The 19,035-nt window shown below is 39.4% G+C and overlaps 1 protein-coding gene across 32 annotated transcripts in view; it reads right to left on the bottom strand.

Moving 5' to 3' along the window:
- PTPRD (protein tyrosine phosphatase receptor type D) overlaps positions 1-19,035 on the bottom strand; it is a 536,986-nt gene that overhangs the window by 166,301 nt on the left and 351,650 nt on the right. For 11 of the 32 annotated variants that reach the window (XM_044939860.2, XM_044939874.2, XM_044939864.2 and 8 more), the window contains 4 exons: positions 16,121-16,708; positions 15,588-15,688; positions 14,483-14,742; positions 1,703-1,793 (listed from right to left, as the gene is read on the bottom strand). In XM_044939860.2, the coding sequence (XP_044795795.1) occupies positions 1,703-1,793; positions 14,483-14,742; positions 15,588-15,688; positions 16,121-16,708 (1,040 nt within the window). The remainder of the gene's footprint in view (positions 1-1,702; positions 1,794-14,482; positions 14,743-15,587; positions 15,689-16,120; positions 16,709-19,035) is intronic. The other 21 variants (XM_044939878.2, XM_044939879.2, XM_044939880.2 and 18 more) reach the window with 2 other exon arrangements.

Raw genomic sequence — 19,035 nt, 5'->3', positions numbered from 1 at the left:
GGAGGTTAAAACCTGGCTATAAAAGAGAATCAGCCTATTATTACTTACTATCAAATGGCTCTACTTCTAAGGAAAGCTTTTTTTTTTTTTTTTAAGTATTTGATGTCATTTTTGGCTTGGATCTTAACTCCTTGGAAACTGTTTTTTTCAATAGATAGAAAGAGTTAGATTTTATAAGTTGCCTTTCCATTTTAAATCCAATTCCAACTGAATTCTATATTTTAGCTGAGAATTGATTAAAATAATAAAGAATATGTTAGGATTAACTGATGAGTTGCAAGTAAACCATGACTTGTTTCAAAATGTTTACAGAACAGCTCATCAACTGGCATTTTCAGATAGACTCCTCTGACAGCATAAAAAGGATTTCGTTCCTTTAATACCAGCAGAAAAAAAAAGTAAAATATAAAGCCTAAATTACTTGACAACATTATAGAAATGTGCCTCATTTTATACTCCTTCAATGCTTATCCAATCACTACACCTTGACACAAAACACAGTCCTAACCTTGAACTCATCTCCCATTCCAAACTTGATCAACTTGAAGTCAGATAAATGAAATGGGTGGTGGTGAACCATACTTCTAGGGATGACATATGTTTGCCAAAAGAAGTTAACAGTCCTTATCTCTCAAGATCATAGTCTCCTTAGTACAGACATGAATGAAATAAACATCATCTCCCTGTAATGCAGTTAGGAAATTTCTGCTTTTCTTTGCTTTGTATGAACTAATTTGATGGAGAGAAAATACCTAAGAATAACAGGTTGATTTAAAAGAGGTACAACATGCTGTAAATAAATTCAGTACATTAAAATATCAGATTTCCCCAAATAGGGGCTTTGGGCTTTTTATTTGACTTCTGAACTGATTCAGACTAGAATCATATTAAAATCATAAAAGTCTCTCCTTTTATTTATAAAAGTCTCTCTTATTTATTTCAAAATGTGAATATGAAAAATGAATATGAAAAGTGAATATGAAAAATTAGCTCTTGTTCTATATTGTATGTATTCACTTTCAAAAAAGTTCTTTTTGCAAAAACAATACCAATGTACTTACTGTTGTTATTTTAAGATTTTAGAAATTAAAATCATACTCTTTTACGGTACTTTTGTACCATATTTCTTGCTCAGCTCAAAATTCTGTGATTTGTTTGCTCCTAAAGTTATATGCATTTTTGACTCTGAAATCCTATAAAATACAGAAGGAAGTAAAAATGTGCTAGTCAGCACAATTCTGTTGGCAATTGGTCAAGAACACACAGTAGGTCAAGTGTTGGACTCTGGTGCAAACTGTAACTTAGCATTTTTAACAACCTCAACCACCACTGCACTAAAGAAGTGGACCTTGGAATTCCTAACAGTGGTGATTAAGTCTTTGCTGACAATTCACTTCTCCTTCCACACCTTTGCATTATGCTTTACAAGGAGCAAGGGGCAAAATATTAAAGCCAACAAAGATTAGATAGGTTGTAAGCTTTACAGCAGCTTAATGTTTTTTAATTAAAGAAAAAGCTCTTTGTTGGGATCCCAAGAGGTTAACACGCCCATAGCACTGAACCATCCAACTAGGCAGTTGACCAGCCAGCCATGTAGGAGCTGATCCACCCAGATCAGATGCTGAAAGGTCTCCATAGAGAGGAGAGATTTATTTTAAAAATTAAGTAACTAATGACAGATACCCCCCAAAACACAGTTTACCTCATCTAATTCCATTTCATCTGGACTCTCCCATGGCTTGATAAATTTCCCACGAGATTTCTTCAAAGGCACAATTATTATGTAGTAACCTCTGCACGAGAATAGACAGATAAAAATAAGGTTAGTTCAGAGGGAAAAGAAGATGGATATATCCTTAAATCTTCCACAGACCAGTGATTGAGATTGAAAGCAAATTATGAATATGGGGTGACTTGTCCATCAATGACAAATAACCATCAGTTTGTTCAATTTTAAAAACAACATGGGTAGACATTTATGTGTAACTTCAATGATCTTGTATGGTAATATTACTATGGTTGACTGCCCTTTATTAGGTATCATAAACAGAACAGAAAGAGTTTGTTAGTACCCTGTTGCTGGACACATGCAAGGCAGGTATATTGAAATCCACCACCACAGGCTGCTGAGCCAAGAATTTTCTATAACATTAATTTATAAGAGGGTTTTTTTTAGAAGAAGATGTGTAATAAAAATTACTCTGTGCTGTGCTGTGCTTAGTTGCTCAGTCATGTCCGACTCTGTGATCCCATGGACTGTAGTCTGCCAGGCTCCTCTGTCCATGGGGATTCTCCTGGCAAGAATACTGGAGTGGGTTGCCATGCCCTCCTCAAAATTTACTCTAAGCTCATACAAATGCCTGTACAATGATGATGATTTTGTTTATACACCATATAAGTACTTTTTATTTGGAAAAAATAAAAGCATAAAAATTACTTGTCATCTCACAGTTATTAAATATATAAAGGCATAAAGGTTCTCCTCGCTTTCTACCCATCAAATTGCACATCTTAAGGTAGAACTGCAGAAATTTTGAGACAGTCACTATCTGAGGGTTTAAAAATAGATTTCAATATAATACACTTACAGGAAGAGACAAAAAGATTAATAAGCAAGGCCTCACATTGAGAATGGTCAACTTCACTTTATGTATAACAGTACCTGTCCCCAGATACAGGTTATTTGTAAAATTATTTGACTTCTATATAGTGTATACCCTGCTCTTGTATTCACAGGGACTCTGTTCATACTGATTTTTGGTAGTTCCTATACAAAGACTTTGAACATAGATATATAATAACAGCACACTAATCACTTCCTACTGTTCATGTATTATAGGAAATGCATAATTTCCCTTTGCCTTGTTTAAAAAAAAAAAGAACTTTAAGAACAGGTAACTGACCAAATAAATAAATAAATAAAATTCATAGAGATGGAATAATTGCTCAAGATAAAACAGTAAGGGGATATAAGTGAAAGTGAAAGTCACTCAGTCATGTCTGACTCTGCGACCCCATGGACTATACAGTCCATGGAATTCCCCAGGCCAGAATACTGGAGTGGCTAGCCGTTCTCTTCTCCAGGGGATCTTCCCAACCCAGGGATCGAACTCAGGTCTCCCGCATTGCAGGTAGATTCTTTACCAGCTGAGCCACAAGGGAAGCCCAAGGAGAAATAAACCTATATATTATACCTACATACATACATTTACATATACGTGTACGTGTGTGTGTGCATGCGTGCTGTGCTTAGTCAATCGTGTCTGAATCTTTCCAACCCCATGGACTGTAGCCCGCCAGGTTCCTCTGTCCATGGGATTTCCCAGGCAAGAATACTTTAGTGGGTTGTTATTTCCTTCTCCAAGTTATCTTCCCAACCCAAGGATTGAACCCGCATCTGCTGCATTGTAGGCGGACTCTTTACCACTGAGCCACTGGGGAGGCCCGTGTGTGTGTGTGTGTGTGTGTAAACTATGGCAAGAGTCTGCTTTTGTTTCATTTACTTTGTATCATAAAGCACTTCTTAGACTCTATAAATTTTGTGGAAATTTATTGTGGAAATGAACAACACCTTTAGAAGAGAAGGCTGCCACTCAGGAAAGGAATGAGAGCAGGATGGGCTCCATCAAGCTTGTGTCACATTCTATTACAGAGATTAATCACACACACAGTAGCCTTCATTGTTCTTAAAGCAAAATCTGTAATAAACTCAGCAAATCCTTTGCGATTAAGAACTCCATTTCCATAAACAGAGTCTAGAGCAACTCTGTCCAGTATGGTAGCCGCTAGCCTCCAGTGGCTATCAAACACTTAAAATGTGGCTAGTCTGAACTGACAGCTCTATAAAACACAATGGATTTCAAAAACTTAATATGAAAAATAAATGTAAAATATCATAGCAATATTTTTTAATAATGGTCACATGTTAAATGATAATATTCTGGATATATTGGGCTTCATAAAATATGTAATTAAAATTAATTACATCCATTTCTTTGTACTTTTCACCATACCTCCAAGAAAGTGTAATATTTCACATGTGGCTCTCATTACATTTGCTGGGCTGTGCAGATCTAGAGTGTTTCTAGTAAAGAATGTGGCATCTAGAGACACATCTAGCCCAGAATGTAGGTTCTGCCACTAATAAGCCGTGTGATCCTGGGTTGATCATCTAACATCTCTGAATCTCAGCTTCACATTCTGAAAATGTGAGTAAATAATATCAGACTTATTGAGGGAAAATAAATGAACACAAAGTGCTCAGAACAGTGTGTATCATATAGCGCTTAACAGAAGCCGGCTGCTACGGGCTGGTACTGACCATCATAGCCGGAGAGACGGATGAGAATGCAGACACAGGAGGACAGTGAAATTCCCTGAGATGCAGATTAAGGACTTATCAAACTTTTTTTTTTTCTCCCTGACCTAGAAATTCAAGTCAAACCAGACAGCACTAGCTGCATTCTCTCCATGGTGCGCTGAACAACTCATCAGCAGGCTCATGGAATCACATCACTTAGCCATCCGTTTTCTTTCCTACAAATAATCTTGATGAGCAAGGAGGGTAAGAAGAAGGAAGAGTAGAGTATATGAGTGAGGCCAATATCTTTTAGTTTATGATCCAGAGTAAGCTTCCTCCTCTTCCTGTCCTCCTACCACCTGAAGGATTTGCCAAACAAGTCCATCATGTTAAATCAGCTTGGAGAAGAATGACAGGGGCTGCAACCTAGCGTACAAAATGACACTGCAGCTGGACTTGATAAACACACTTGTCAGGGAAACTCCTGCTTTTCACTACCAGCTGCACAAAGTCAGAATAGCTTCTCTTTGCCTAAAGCGATGATACTGCACACGATCAGGGAGTTCCCATTGTTTTCCTTCAGAATCTTCTAAATCCAGGTTAAGCTGACGAATTCTATTAATTTTGTTTCTGCTTTCATACTCTGAGTTGCCATTCTTGTACATGAAAAAAGAATTCATTCTTTCTTCTGCAGCACTCCTCGACTACCCATGTCATTTGTGGCTCAGATAAGAATTGAACAGCCTCCCCCATAACAATTAATTAACAGTGTGGCCAGATATCCATAACCTTTTCTCTCTGAGATCTCTAAAGCATTCAACTAGGGCAGGCCAAGTGGAACCTACTTCAAAGTAGCTCTCACCTCCTGAAGGAGGTGGGGATTTGGAACTCCTGGGTCTAAGTTCATACATTTCAATTGTATTCTCAGCAATTAAAATTTCATAAACAACCACCCATCTGCCTTTCCTGAGGCTTAACTGTCCCATCAGGATACTGCTTCCATTGTAGACTTCTCCAGTAGTGGCATGTCAATTTACCTCTCTCCCCCAGCCATGAACCTCACGTTTAGGCCTTGGAGTTTCTTTCCTAGTTCCCTGTTGCTTCTTGCAGGTGTCTTTCCCTCCACCCTTTTGCTACAGAATACAATGTGTACGCATGTGTGTGTGCATGCCTAGACTTGTCTGACTTTTTGCAACAACATGGACTGTAGTAGCCCGCCAGGCTCCTCTGTCCATGGGATTTTCCAGGCAGAAATACTGGAGTGGGTTGCCATTTCCTACTCCAGGGTATCTTCCTGATCCAGGGACTGAACCTGTATCTCTTACATCTCCTGCATCAGCAGGTGGATTTTTTACCTCTGCACCACCTAGGAAGCCACCCCTCCCCCACCCCCCAAAAAAACCCAGCCCCTTCTCTTGGAAGATTATACAATTCAGCTATGTTATGGTCTTCTCTTACAGATCTTTGCCATCTATTAACTTCTTCAGAATCTTCCTTATGTGGAAGTTTCTCCACCTACCCACCCTGGGTTGATGGTCTTTTTTTTTTTTTTTCCCCAAACTCTGCCATCATTTTGGGTGATTTAACCCTTCAGAGGGCTGGCCCATGAACCACCCAAGATTCAAAATTCCTTGAACTCTTTTGTTCCAAAACTCACATCCTCCACTCCACCTTAGCTGAAATCTATCATTGCCTTTCTCTGTGCCTGAACACAAGGAGCGGAATGCAGTTTGAAAAATCATGAACAGGATAGAACGATGCTGTAAGTTCATATTCAGCAAACACAAATAGAAGTTCAATGCTGCCTGTCAATATGATGACCAGTTACCTAGTTTCAATATTCACAGAAAGTTTTTCAAACTTTCTTTCCTGGCCTCAAATCCTGGATGCTCATGCCTCTCTGCTACAAGATGGCTTTATGTCTTATATACAGAGAAAAAAAAAAATTTAGACAAGAATTCCCTCCCCCTCTAACAAACTACAAGACCACCTGTATTTAGATGCAAACTGTAGTCTTTCTCATTGGTACAGTAGAAGGGCTGGCTCCACTTTTCAAGGTCAGTTACTTTTTCTTGAATTGGGTCCCACATCCCACTCTTGGGATGCTGACCATACATCATACTCCTTGCTGTTGTTGATTAGTCGCTAAGTTGTGCCTGATTCTTTGCAACCCCATGGACTGCAGCATGCCAGGCATCCCTGTCCTTCATTATCTCCTGGAGTTTGCTCCCTTCTCCTCCTTCCTTCAATCTTTCCCAGGATCAGGGTCTTTTCCAGTGAGTCGGCTCTTCACATCAGGTGGCCAAAGTACTGGAGCTTCAGCTTCAGCTTCAGTCCTTCCAATGATACTCAGGGTTGATTTCCTTTAGGACTGACTGGTTCTAGATTCCCATATGTTTGAATATCTCCACCCTCACTGGATTCTATCCATTAGCTTTCAATCACTGGAAGGACAAAACAAACCGCATCCTGCTCCAGTCATCACTCTCTGCTACCTCTTGTGGCCCCAGTACTGAGAAGAACAGTCCTTGTTGTTCTCTAGGACTTTACCTTCCATTCACTCCCCAGTCAACGGTGCTCTAGCTTCTGCCCCATCTGCCTCCTCACCACCTTCACCAGGGTCCTCAAGCTTGCATCAAAAGGAGAGTTTTAGACTCTCTTATTTGATCTGAGTATTCATGACCCTACAGGAAACATTTTCAGTTCTTCCTCTGTATCCAGCTCTCCTAGTTTTCTACTAAGATCTCTCACCATGTTAACCTTATGTCTTTAGCAGGATTTATTATCTGCTACCCAGCTTTTCAATAAGGGTGGAGCTCCTCAAGGATCTAGCCAAGGATTTCTCTTTCCTTCCTCATTTCTTGCCATGTGATCTCACTCCAGTCAGGGAATCAGTTAACCCCTCAATGCAGATCATTTACAGATTCATATCTTCAGCCAAGAGTGCTCCTCTGAACTCCACAAGTGTCTCCCATTCCAACTTTATATTTCCATTCCTATGTCACAAAAGTACCTCAAATTTACTGTGGGTAAAATAAAACAACAGCAAAAAATATGGCTCCAAAATAAATCCTCTTTCAATACTGCACCATGATCGATTTTAGTGCATGCTGTAAACCTAGGTGTTATCACTGACAATCTGTGTTAACTCTCTCCCTCTCTCATATCCAAGTTACCATGAAACTCTACTGCTTCTGAACTCTCTATAGTGCATTCACTTCTCCTCCTCCCTACTGCCACTGCTTCAGCTTTATTGCATTGTCTCATGCTTGGATTACTCCTAAATTTCTATCTCCATGGAATTTAACCTCCTTTAGTCCAATCTCTGAAATTTTACAATATTTTACAATAGAAAATTAACTGTAACATTTCCATTTTAAAGAACTTTTCAATGGATCCTGGAATTTATCTCTCTGTGTCCTGTGAGCTATACCCTGCTGGGCGTTTAGTTTCTTGAATTTACTTTGGTCCATTCCATCTTTGATCATTCTGTACCATCTGTCTAGAACCTTCTGTCATTCCCAACAAATTCCAAGTTAACTCTTCTCTTTTCTCAAATAGGAACTCAATTTTACTGCCAGATGAAACCTTTCCTGACCTCTGATTAGATCAATGATCACAACTATATGGTCTTTAAAGAACCATTTTTTTGTTGATTATTTTCTTCTATGTTTAAGACATGTTTGCATTTTTTAAAATGCATTCCTGAAAGATATATACATATATTCCCCAAATTTGTTGACTTTGCCATTTTATCACTGAATTCTTCACTGAAAAGTAGAAGTGGATGAAGCAGGTAATTCTTGGGGATTTATGCCTCTCCTAGATCTGCCTGCAATGTGGGAGACCTGGGTTAGATCCCTGGGTCAGGAAGATCCCCTGGAGAAGGAAATGGCAACCCACTCCAGTATTCTTGCCTGGAGAATCCCATGGACAGAGGAGCTTGGTGGGCTACAGTCCACGGGTCGCAAAGAGTTGGACACGACTGAGCGACTTCACTTTAGATCAGGGCAGTCAAAAACATTTTAGAACTCTTCTATTGCACTAGAACTTTCCAACTTGAAACCTCATCAAGCATCTTCTTTCAATCCAAACCAGCAACAACATACCTGAACATAATTTGTAAAATATATAACTCCTTACTGCAAAGGTTCTTTTCGATACAGCAAAGTTGTGACCCTAGTTATAATCTCACAGGATATTAAGGAAAGTAAGATAACTGATAGGAAGAGTAAAATGAGGAACTAACATGTCCCTACAAGTTCGTAGCAACCAAATCATATGAACTCAAAGAACCTGCTCTAAATTACAAAAAAAAAAAAAAAATTGCTTTTGGACATAGATCAGCTTTATATTGGAGAAGAAAATGGCAACCCGCTCCAGCACTCTTGCCTGGAGAATTCCATGGACAGAGGAGACTGGTGGGCTACAGTCCATTCGGTCGCAAAGAGTCAGACACAATTGAGTCACTAACTCATGAACAACAATGAAAACACTTTGCCTGTCTAACTCAGGCTTGGCGTTTAGCCTTCAAATACTCTTTCCAACATAGACCTTAACTAATAAACGAATAGAAAAATAAATAACTTGAGAGTCAATATATTTGAGAAAGCCCTGGACTACTTACAAAGCAAGCTGCGTTTTCCCAGTTTATTAGATTTAATTAGGTAAGTTAAATCTAACCTTCAGAATTTTAATTATACTAAGTAAAGTTTTACTAATTTTATTTAATATGTTATCATCAAGGGGCCCAGCTCCATATAATTATATGGGAAGGTGAGCTCTGGTCTTTGTGCAAGTCCCACTTCAAATTGAGGAAGGCTTTTTGTATTAACAGTCCATATTGCATTCTTGAACTCATTATTTAATTGGGAGGTCAAAATTTGTCTAAGAGTTTAATGATGAATGTCATGCCTTGCATAATTTTTTGATTTATAATTTCTTTCTTTCTTTTTTTTTTTTTTTGCTGTGGTCATTTGGGTATATATACTGTTTAACTCAAATTAATTAACCACAGAAAAACCGAAGCTGTCTGAATGATCTTTCCAGTCTCTGTGTTTAAATTAAGGTTTCTAATCTTCTAGGCTATGTGTTGTCAGACGTTATTAATTGCCTTAGGTTCCATTTTCCTTAATTATAAAGTGGCGGGTGATAGTACTGCCTGTGGGTAGCCTCTTCATCTCTCGCCTCTAAATTCGCGTGACAACCTACCAATTTTAGTGTTCCACACTTAACATATTTTTCTAAAATCTGTGGCTGAGCATTTGTAACTGATTCCTCTTGATTCTGAGGTGTGTCTGGGGCCGTCCTACGGATGCCTAATTATCATGGAGTTCTTACGTGTGTATGATGGTCCTAGGAAAACAATGTGCTTGTTTGGTCAATACATTTTATGGTCAGAGGCACAGTTGTGGTTCAACATGTAGACTCTGGAGCCAGACTGCCTAAGCTCAAATCTTTCCTCTCTGCTATTGTGTTGCCAGGGCAAATCATTGGGTTGGCCAAAAAATGTGTTCAAGTTTTTTCATAACAGCTTACAGAAAAGCCTAAACTTTTTAGCCAGCTCAATAGTATACTACCTTGTAGCTTCCTCAGCTGTAAAATGAAGAGGGCCCTTGGTGTGAAGATGATAGCAGTCACTGTGTGCCGTGTCCTTTGAAGAACACCTAGGAAGTTCTCTGTCCTTATTAACTATTAGCAGTAGTGACTCTGATCTTGCTTGGGCCACTTAGCGTCTCTGAGCCTCACCTTACTCACCTGTAAAAGGGGAGAACACCTACCTTATAGGTGGGAAACATAAGTCAAATGATGTAATACGTTCAATAAATTGTAAAGGGCTATATGTATCTAAGCCTTTGCCATGTCAATAACAAAAATATGATTAATTCATTAAATACTAAATAGCTTATAAATTAAAACACGGAGCTGCTCCTAGTGGTGCCATGTGTCATGAATCAATTTTGCTTCTAAGAATGTCTACTTTTTTATTTTTGTAAAGAAAGATAATCTGAAAGCCAAATCAGTAAGATCAAAGAAATTTGAAATTTTATAGAATGCTCTTTTTCTTCATGTATATTTTTCAGAAACATGAAACTGTTGCTATGGAGTTAATTTACATCAGGTACCTTCTGGCAGCTTTTTCTCTGAGTACAATCTGTGTGGAGCTTCTTTCTTTCTTTCTTTTTTAACCAACCAGAGTAAAGTCCTGCTCCACACAGTCACAGAAGTCTCCTTTGTTACCACAACTTGCTACTGTAGGATGGTGGCATTGCTCAAGTTTCTGACCAGCATTCTGTCCCCTTAGTGTGTTCAAGCAGAAGGTTGAAGTCCCACAAAATTCCTAATACTAGAACCTGCAGTACATGCATGGCTGTTCCACAAGAAATCTGGACTTTCCCTAAAGGATTGCTCAGCTCCTCCACACAAGAACCAAGAGTGAAATCCCAGAAGCAAGGAGCTCTACTTGCATTATGTTTACAAGAAACAGATTTATGTTTAGATGGTGAGGAGTTCGGGTCGGGGATTAAGATCTCTCTGTTTTCTTGGCCAGAAACAAGGAAAGCACAGTTTCTGTTGATAAAACAAAAGTCTTTCAATAATCGAAATTGTATTTTTATAGAAAAACAAATTGGACTCATTTTTGTAGTTAGCTTTTACATAAATCCAAATAGCAACCCGCTCCAGAGCTGTGGAATCAATTCTTCTCTCCTCCCTCATTTTTCCTGTAGAATATTTAACAGAAACCTCCATTCTAACTTCTGATCTTACCAATGAGTGCAAGTGGCACAGCCTGGCACACAGCTTTTTGTCATATCTGATGATGCCACATGAACCAACCTAGGAGACTGGATGGGTAACTTTATGCTATTTCTTCTTTAGGAAGCATAATGAATAGGAATTATCTGGAGTTTTTTGCTAACACATTTGCTTTCCATTTCCTATGGTTCTTATACCTCTCCCCAGTTTTGTCTTTTGCTCTTGTTTTTTCCCCAGTGTTTAGAATATATTTATGTGAATTTCTAGAGCATATTTTTTTTCCATAATGGTCTGCTTTCTTTTTCTGATCTGTAATAGTCTCTTGTCTTTGTTATCAAACGTTTTAATCCTTTTTCCTGACTCCCATTTCAAATGTTACAAAAAGTACATAAATAAAACAAGAAGAAAAACTGACCTATCTAAATAAAAATACTAAGAGAGAAACTCGATTTTGTAGTATAAATTTACTCAGAAATTGGAAAATGAAAGAGAAATCTGCTACCATGGACTAAAATGTCATTCCAGTGATGTCTAAGACATTCTACTAAGCTAATCTGGTAAATAGGCATTGAGATTTTTTTTTTTTACTATATAAAGAAAAATTTGGCATTTAATAGTTAAGACCATAGATTATATGATACTATTTTTACTTTTCATCTATTCTTTCCCTGAATAGACAGTACATATTTTTAATAGATTGAACTCATAGCCCATTGTTTATAGTTCTTTATTGTTTGCAACTATTTTACCTTCTCTAAATCTTTCTCATTGTTCAAGACTCATTAGATATCAGCTGCTTCTGGATCTCTCTCTTGACATCCAAGTTGGGCTAGAATTCTGTATTTATGTTTCCACAGTACCTGGCAGTACTTGCGCCACTATATTCTAATCATATACTCCCTGTATCTGTTCTCCCACCGTGAGGTAGGGCTTTATCTCAATCATCTTCCTACTCTCAGACCTAGCGCTGGTAATACAGTATGTCTAGAACATATGTTTGTTGGATGTCAGCTGAAAAGTCTCAGTGGATGGGTAAGATGTGGCTAAGTAACAGGTGCTAGTCTTCCTGTTGTTTGTGAAATATTACATGTGCTGTCCTTTTCTTGAAACAGTGTCTTCCCCCCTCTAAACCCCCAGACCAGCTGCTTGTCATTTTTTTAAACCTCAGCTTAGACGTTGCTTTCTTTGGGACTTCTTCCCTGAACTACTAAACTGGGTTTGGGAGCTCCTCCCATGGCCTCCCTTATCTATCTAATTTTTGGTATCATAGGGCAGGAGGAGAAGGGGACGACAGAAGATGAGATGGCTGGATGGCATCACTAACTCGATGGACATGAGTCTGAGTGAACTCCGGGAGTTGGTGATGGACAGGGAGGCCTGGTGTGCTGCGATTCATGGGGTCGCAAAGAGTCGGACACGACTGAGCGACTGAACTGAACTGAGGACTCCACCACACTTGACTCTCTACTTGTCCAAATTCCCCAATTAACTACCCTGTGTAAGAGCCATGAGAAAGTCTGCATCATCTCCACTGAATCCATGAAACATGGTCTGGCACTAGGGTGAGAGATCAAGTAATATCCACAGGCTATTTAAACAAATAAATAATCTCATTTTCATATTAAATTTTGCTGGAAGAAAAATCACAGTAATAGTCCGTTCCTGTTTCTATTTTTATGAATGACAGAAAAAGAATAATGGACAAAATGGAGACTAATAAAAATGGAGACGGATTTCACTTTTACCTCATGTAAAATGTACACAGACTTAAACTCATTAATTTTCTCCTGATCTCTCATCCTTCAGGATGAATGGCAGCACCATTTATTTCATTATCCAAGCTCAAACCTCAGAGCCATCTATGACATTTTCCTCTCCCTTGCTTGCTCCATGAAGGCTGTTGCCATTTCCCACTTCTCTGTCTGCCTCTACGTCCCATTTCTAGCATCCCCATCTCATTTCAGAATCTTATTTGTCTAGAATTAACTAACTGCACGGCAGAGGGGGTGACACATGATGAGATGGTTAGATGGCATCGCTGACTCAATGGACCTGAGTCTGAGCAAGCTCTGAGAGACGGTTAAGGACAGGGAAGCCTGGTGCGCTGCAGTCCACAGAGGCACAACGAGTCGGACACGACTCAGCGACTGAACAGCAACAGCAGCAGCAGCAACTAACTGCACAATGACTGCCCCAAACTTTTCTCTGTGGTGCTCCAATCCTCTGACATGCCTTCAGGAGCCATCTTCCCTAAGAACAGTCCTAAATTATTTCACCAGATTGCATCGAAATGTAAAGGCTCCAACCATCCATAAACTATGTATAAATGCCTCTGCTTGACCTTCAAACCTTTCACAGCAAGTTCCTTCCAAACTTGATCATGTGGAATAGAAGGAATGACAAAGGGTTTAGTCTTATCCCATGCTGGGAGCATAGTTTCTAACATGCAACAGACACACAATAAATATTTCCTAAAATGGTAATAAAGGAAACTTGGGTTTTATTATACACAGACGATCTCATGTCACTCTGCTGTATACAATCCTTTAATGGATTTTCACTGTCTACAGCAGCAGTCCCTAACCTTCTTGGCACCAGAGAATGGTTTTATGGAAGACACTTTTTCCACAAACCAGGGGTTGGGGGATACTTTCAGGATGATTCAGGCACATTACACGTATCATGCACTTTATTTCTATCATTATTACATCAGCTCCATCTCAAATCATCAAGCCTTAGATTCCGGAGGTTGGGGACCTCTGGTCTACAGGATACCGTCCCCATTTCTGAGCATGACTTGGTTCTTGCACACCTACCTCTCACCACTCTTGCCCTGGCTCTCTCAGCTCCTGCTTACAGAATCGCTTGCTTCCTGTACTTATGAGCCTTTGTGTACAATTTCTTCCATCTGACTTTTTGTACACCTCTTCTTTGGCCACCAAGATTAAATTCAGAAACTTTCTTGACCCAGACTCTATCACTAGCATGTATTACATCTTTCTGTTTCTCTGTACCCCTCACTCTATGGTAAACTAAAGACAGGGACAATAGCCTTCCCCCCTCCCCAGGGTTTACCACAATACTCATACTTAATACACTTTGGTGAAAACACTTATTTTCTTCTACTGGCTACCATCAACTAGCTATATAAAACCAACAAACTACTTAATTGACTGGATTTAATTTCCACTTCATAAAACACTCTCATTAATGCAACATTAATGAGAATCTGTGTCAAAATGAACTCTAGAAAATGCAACAGAACATGAATAATAAAACTGTGAGCCTATGCAAAAGCCTCTTGCACTCTATATACAGCAATATATTCTACACATTTTTTTATAACCACGTAACATCAAGATGTTAACCTTTTTTTCTTGTTTACATGCATTTCTGTGGTTCAGCCCTAACCTTTAGTCAACTTACTTTATGTTCTCATTTGCAGGTACTTCGGGCAGTTGCACGGTAATCATGCCATCCAGGTTAGTCTTCCCAATGAAGGCAGGCTTGGTGCGCAGGACGTCGGGCGCGGTCTTAGCAGTTACCCTGTGCTGCAGCCCCCCGGCGCTGTTGCCGCGATTCGTCAGCACAAAGGAATAGGACTTCTCAGGCTTCAGGTTGACAATTAGCTTCTGGGTAGCGCGGCCATCCACTTCTTCTACCATTTTCCCATCATCATAAAGAATCTGGAGAGAGACAACCAATCAAAAAGATTTGGTTATCAGTTAGGCAGGGAATATTTTCTAAACTAATGTGCACCTGCTTACGGAAAATACATGTGGGTCATTTCTAATTTGGGGCAATTTGTAAGCCTATAAGTGCTCCCCAAATTCTAGAAATGGCATCAATTTTCCTTTTTTTTCTTATTAATATAAGGTTTATAAGTCTATCAAAAAACACAAATGTGCAATAACCTATCAATATGTGGCCTGTCAGTTGTCTGTGATCTTAAGGGAATACATGCAGCAATGCTCTAAGTTTTCAATGCATCTTACACACCACTTTTTTCCAAACACCTCCATTCTTGTTCCCAAATAGATATATATTTTTTTACTTTTATAGATGCTTCTCTATTCTTTATTTCACAGACTTGTATGTTTTGCTAACACTTTTCAGTATTTCTCTATGGCAAACTAAAGTTTACAATATGCAAAGAATTCAGGCCAATAAACAAATTACTTAAATCCCAGGATGCTGCATTATAAATAGATAGAAACCATGTAAATTTCATTTTCTGATGAAAAAAATCAAAAGCACCAGTACAGATGTAAAAAGTTCAACTTGGAAGTGCTAGGTTACCCACAAGGAATGCAGGCCCTAGGTCTGAGCTCCTGCTTCCTCCTGAGAGGGGAAAGGTCATACTGGCCAAGAACCAGACTTCATCTGTGATGTGAAAGCCACAAATGAGAACAGGACGTAAGTGTGGCTGAATCAAAGCAGTCTGTGTGGTTTTTAAGTGATTTCTCCAGCTGACCTGCCCCCTCCGCTCTACGTTTAACCATGATACCTTACACATTAGGAAACAACTTACTTTGAAAGGCATGGCAGAATTATAATTCTCTGGAATCTCCCAAGACAGCAGCACCGAAGTCTTCATTACTGCTTTGACATGAAAATTTTTTGCAAACACTGCTGGAAAAGGAAAAACAGTGTATTTAAACTACTCCTAAAAACATTCAATCAGTCCTCTTCCATGGACAAGAAGGCTTAAGCTAGATACCATCCACTTTGATCAGAGAGAGAAGTGTGATTTGCCTACCTGTTAAAAGCATTCATTTTACTACCTCATTCTCACCAAGATCTCTCCTTTCTCTCCAATTGAGTCAACTCTACTGTGTTTTCCTTACCTGGGAACATTGGGGTGCTGTCAGCCAGACTTGCTTGGCATTCTCTAACTGAAATCTAAGGCATCCAGAACATGTTAAGCTTTACATACCTTACCTTTTGCTTTTGCTGAACCTATGAATATGAATGAGCCGATCAGTTATCTACAGCTTCAAAATACTGATTTCCAAAGACTGACATTCCTTTAAAGGAGAAAGGCCGTAAGCAGACAAATCCTACCTTGATTCACAGGCAGTGTCCTGAACTGGACACTGGGACTATATGGCCCGGGCCCTTTGCTCGTGTGAGCACGTACTTTTACATCATATGTGGTATCTGGTTTTAAGCCACTGAGTGTCAGAGTGGTGTCAGCTGGAACAATAAGCTGCTCCACTGGAAGAAGAGGGATGTTGATATCCCTATACAGAAGGGTGTACTTGGTGATAATGCCATTTCTCTCGGCCAGGACAGGTGGCTGCCAAGATAACTGGGTGGAGGTTGATGTGGTGCCTTCCGACTGGAGGTTTTGAGGGAATCCAGTTGGAACTTCTTCTGGAACAGAAATCTCCTTCACCATCTCCTCCCCAAAGCCCACTTTGTTTCTGGCCGAGAGCCTGAAGATGTATGACGCTCCTTTGTGGATGTCTGTCGCCGTGAAGTGATCTTCCTTTTCGGAGAACTCAAGAGTAGTAAGCGGTTCCACATCCTTTCGGCCAAATTTTAGACGGTAGCCCTGGAGGGGTCCAAATGTGTCCACAGGGGGGTGCCACTGAATGAGGGCTGTATTCATCTGAGTGTGGTTAATCACGAGCCGGGGTCTCCCTGGAACTGGAGACACAGGATGGAGGGGTAAGACCAACCTACACAGATGTTCATATTTCAATCACTGTTGAATGGGAATCCCCTTGGAGTGGCATTCCCGTTCTTACTAATAAATATTACTTATTTCAAGTAATTCCACAGGCATTCCCGTTTCTTCACTTATAAAAAGTCCAAGGCTTGGTCTATATGCCTTTGTGGAAACATGCTCCTTCTCATACTCTTAAAGGTAGGATGAATATTAGAATGTGATAATGGAGAGAAAATAGGAATTATTACTGAAATGATAATTTAAGGAGATTTTTTTTAAGAAATATCGTCACATTTCAACTCTTTATACATAGAGGTTCATGCCACACAGAAATGAAGCTAAGTAAGGATTAGCCAGTAACATACAGATAATAATAATAATAATCAAAATATATTTAATCACTGAGTGTATGCAGTGTATCAGGTACTGTACTAAGAGCACTACCTGTAGTATCTCACTTGAGTACACTCTTCACTCCTGACTATGTGATTAGTTGTTATCTTCACTTTGCATCATAAGAAAGTGAAACAGAAGACTGTGCATAGTCAGATATGTAATAAGTGAGAAATTTATGAGACAAACACAGGTGTATCTGAATCCACAGCCAAACAGTTAACTATTATACCGATTATAAGTTAGGAAGAGAAAAGGTAATACAAAATGTTGCTTAGACTTTCTGTGGATCTAATTTGCAATTTTTATATATACTATGCATGCCAGTCATCCTCATCAAGTTTTGCATGTACTAGAATGGGAATTATATTAAGACCTACCCTATGTTGTTGTGAATATTAAATGAGAAAATGCATGTAAAAAAAAAAGAAAATGCACATAAAAGCCTTAGAATAGTATTTTATATTTCATTAATAATAATAATTATTAATAATAAGAATATTAACTTCTTGTGGCAAGGGGTTCTCCTAAGTACATAATTTCCTTTCATGTTAAGTAGGTTAGATATTGCTTATCTAACTTAAGTTACTTTAACTAAGTTAAGTAGGTAACTTAAAAAGTAAGTTAGATATTGTTCCTTGGAAGAAAGGCTATGACCAACCTAGACAGCATATTAAAAACCAGAGACATTACTTTGCCAACAAAGGTCCATCTAGTCAAAGCTATGCTTTTTCCAGTAGTCATGTATGGATGTGAGAGTTGGACTGTGAAGAAAGCTGAGCGCCAAAGAATTGATGCTTTTGAACTGTGGTGTTGGAGAAGACTCTTGAGAGTCCCTTGGACTGAAGGGAGATCCAACCAGTCCATCATATAGGAAATGAGTCCTGAATATTCATTGGAAGGACTGATGCTGAAGCTGAAACTCCAGTACTTTGGCCACCTCATGCGAAGAACTGACTCATTGGAAAAGACCTTGGTGCTGGGAAAGACGAAGGCGGGAGGAGAAGGGGATGAAGAGGATGAGATGGTTGGATGGCATCACTGACTCGATGGACATGAGCCTGAGTAAGCTCTGGGAGCTGGTGATGGACAGCTCCGTAGCGGCTAGACACAAGAAGAGAATACCTGAAATCTCCCCAAATGTGCAAACAGTAAACACAGCATAAATCAGCTAGGGTAATGATTGTGGGTAGTTACGGTATTTCATCCAGGGAGTAACGGGGCAGAAAAAGAAAAAGGAACGAGGAGAATTTTATAACATTGCATGTGTGATTAAAAAGAATTCTCCAAAACTGTACATATTGGCAATGGAACCCACTCCATTTCTTGCTTTCAGAAGTTCTATGTAGAAAACATTTACCAACTCCTCACTTTGTGGAAAGACTTATATACTGGCACACAGGCATTTGGGTGGGAAAATGGAAGATGGGTAATGCAGGGACCTTGTCCTCTGAGCAGTGCATACTCAAAGTAGAGAAATGAAGACAACCAGTAGATGGTGCCATGTGTGTGGAGTTTGGGTTCAAGGTTTCTGATGCCTTAGGGTTACTGTCTGGACCACTTTTAAAGGCCATCCAGTGGCAGTCAGTAGCAGTAGTGGCAAAGAATCTGCCTACAGATGCTGGAGATGCAAGAGACACAGGTTTGATTCCTGGGTTTGGAAAATCCCCTGGAAGAGGACAATGGCAACTCGCTTCAGTATTCTGGTCTGAAAAATTCCATGGACAAGACAGGCATGGCGGGTTATAGTCCATGGGGTCGCAAAAAGTCGTACATGACTGAGCACACAGTGGCAGGCTCAATGGATCTGCTTGCTCCAACTTAGGAGCTGGAGGACTGGAAAAATGAGGGAGTCTTAAATACTTACTCTGGGGAGATTGGAGGGCATTTTTAGTAGTGAGCATATTAGAAT

The sequence above is a fragment of the Bubalus bubalis genome, chromosome 3, assembly GCF_019923935.1.
Source record: "Bubalus bubalis isolate 160015118507 breed Murrah chromosome 3, NDDB_SH_1, whole genome shotgun sequence".
NCBI lineage: Eukaryota > Metazoa > Chordata > Mammalia > Artiodactyla > Bovidae > Bubalus > Bubalus bubalis.
The sequence above is the reverse complement of the archived record's forward strand: the minus strand, read 5'-3'. Positions and strand labels throughout refer to the sequence as shown.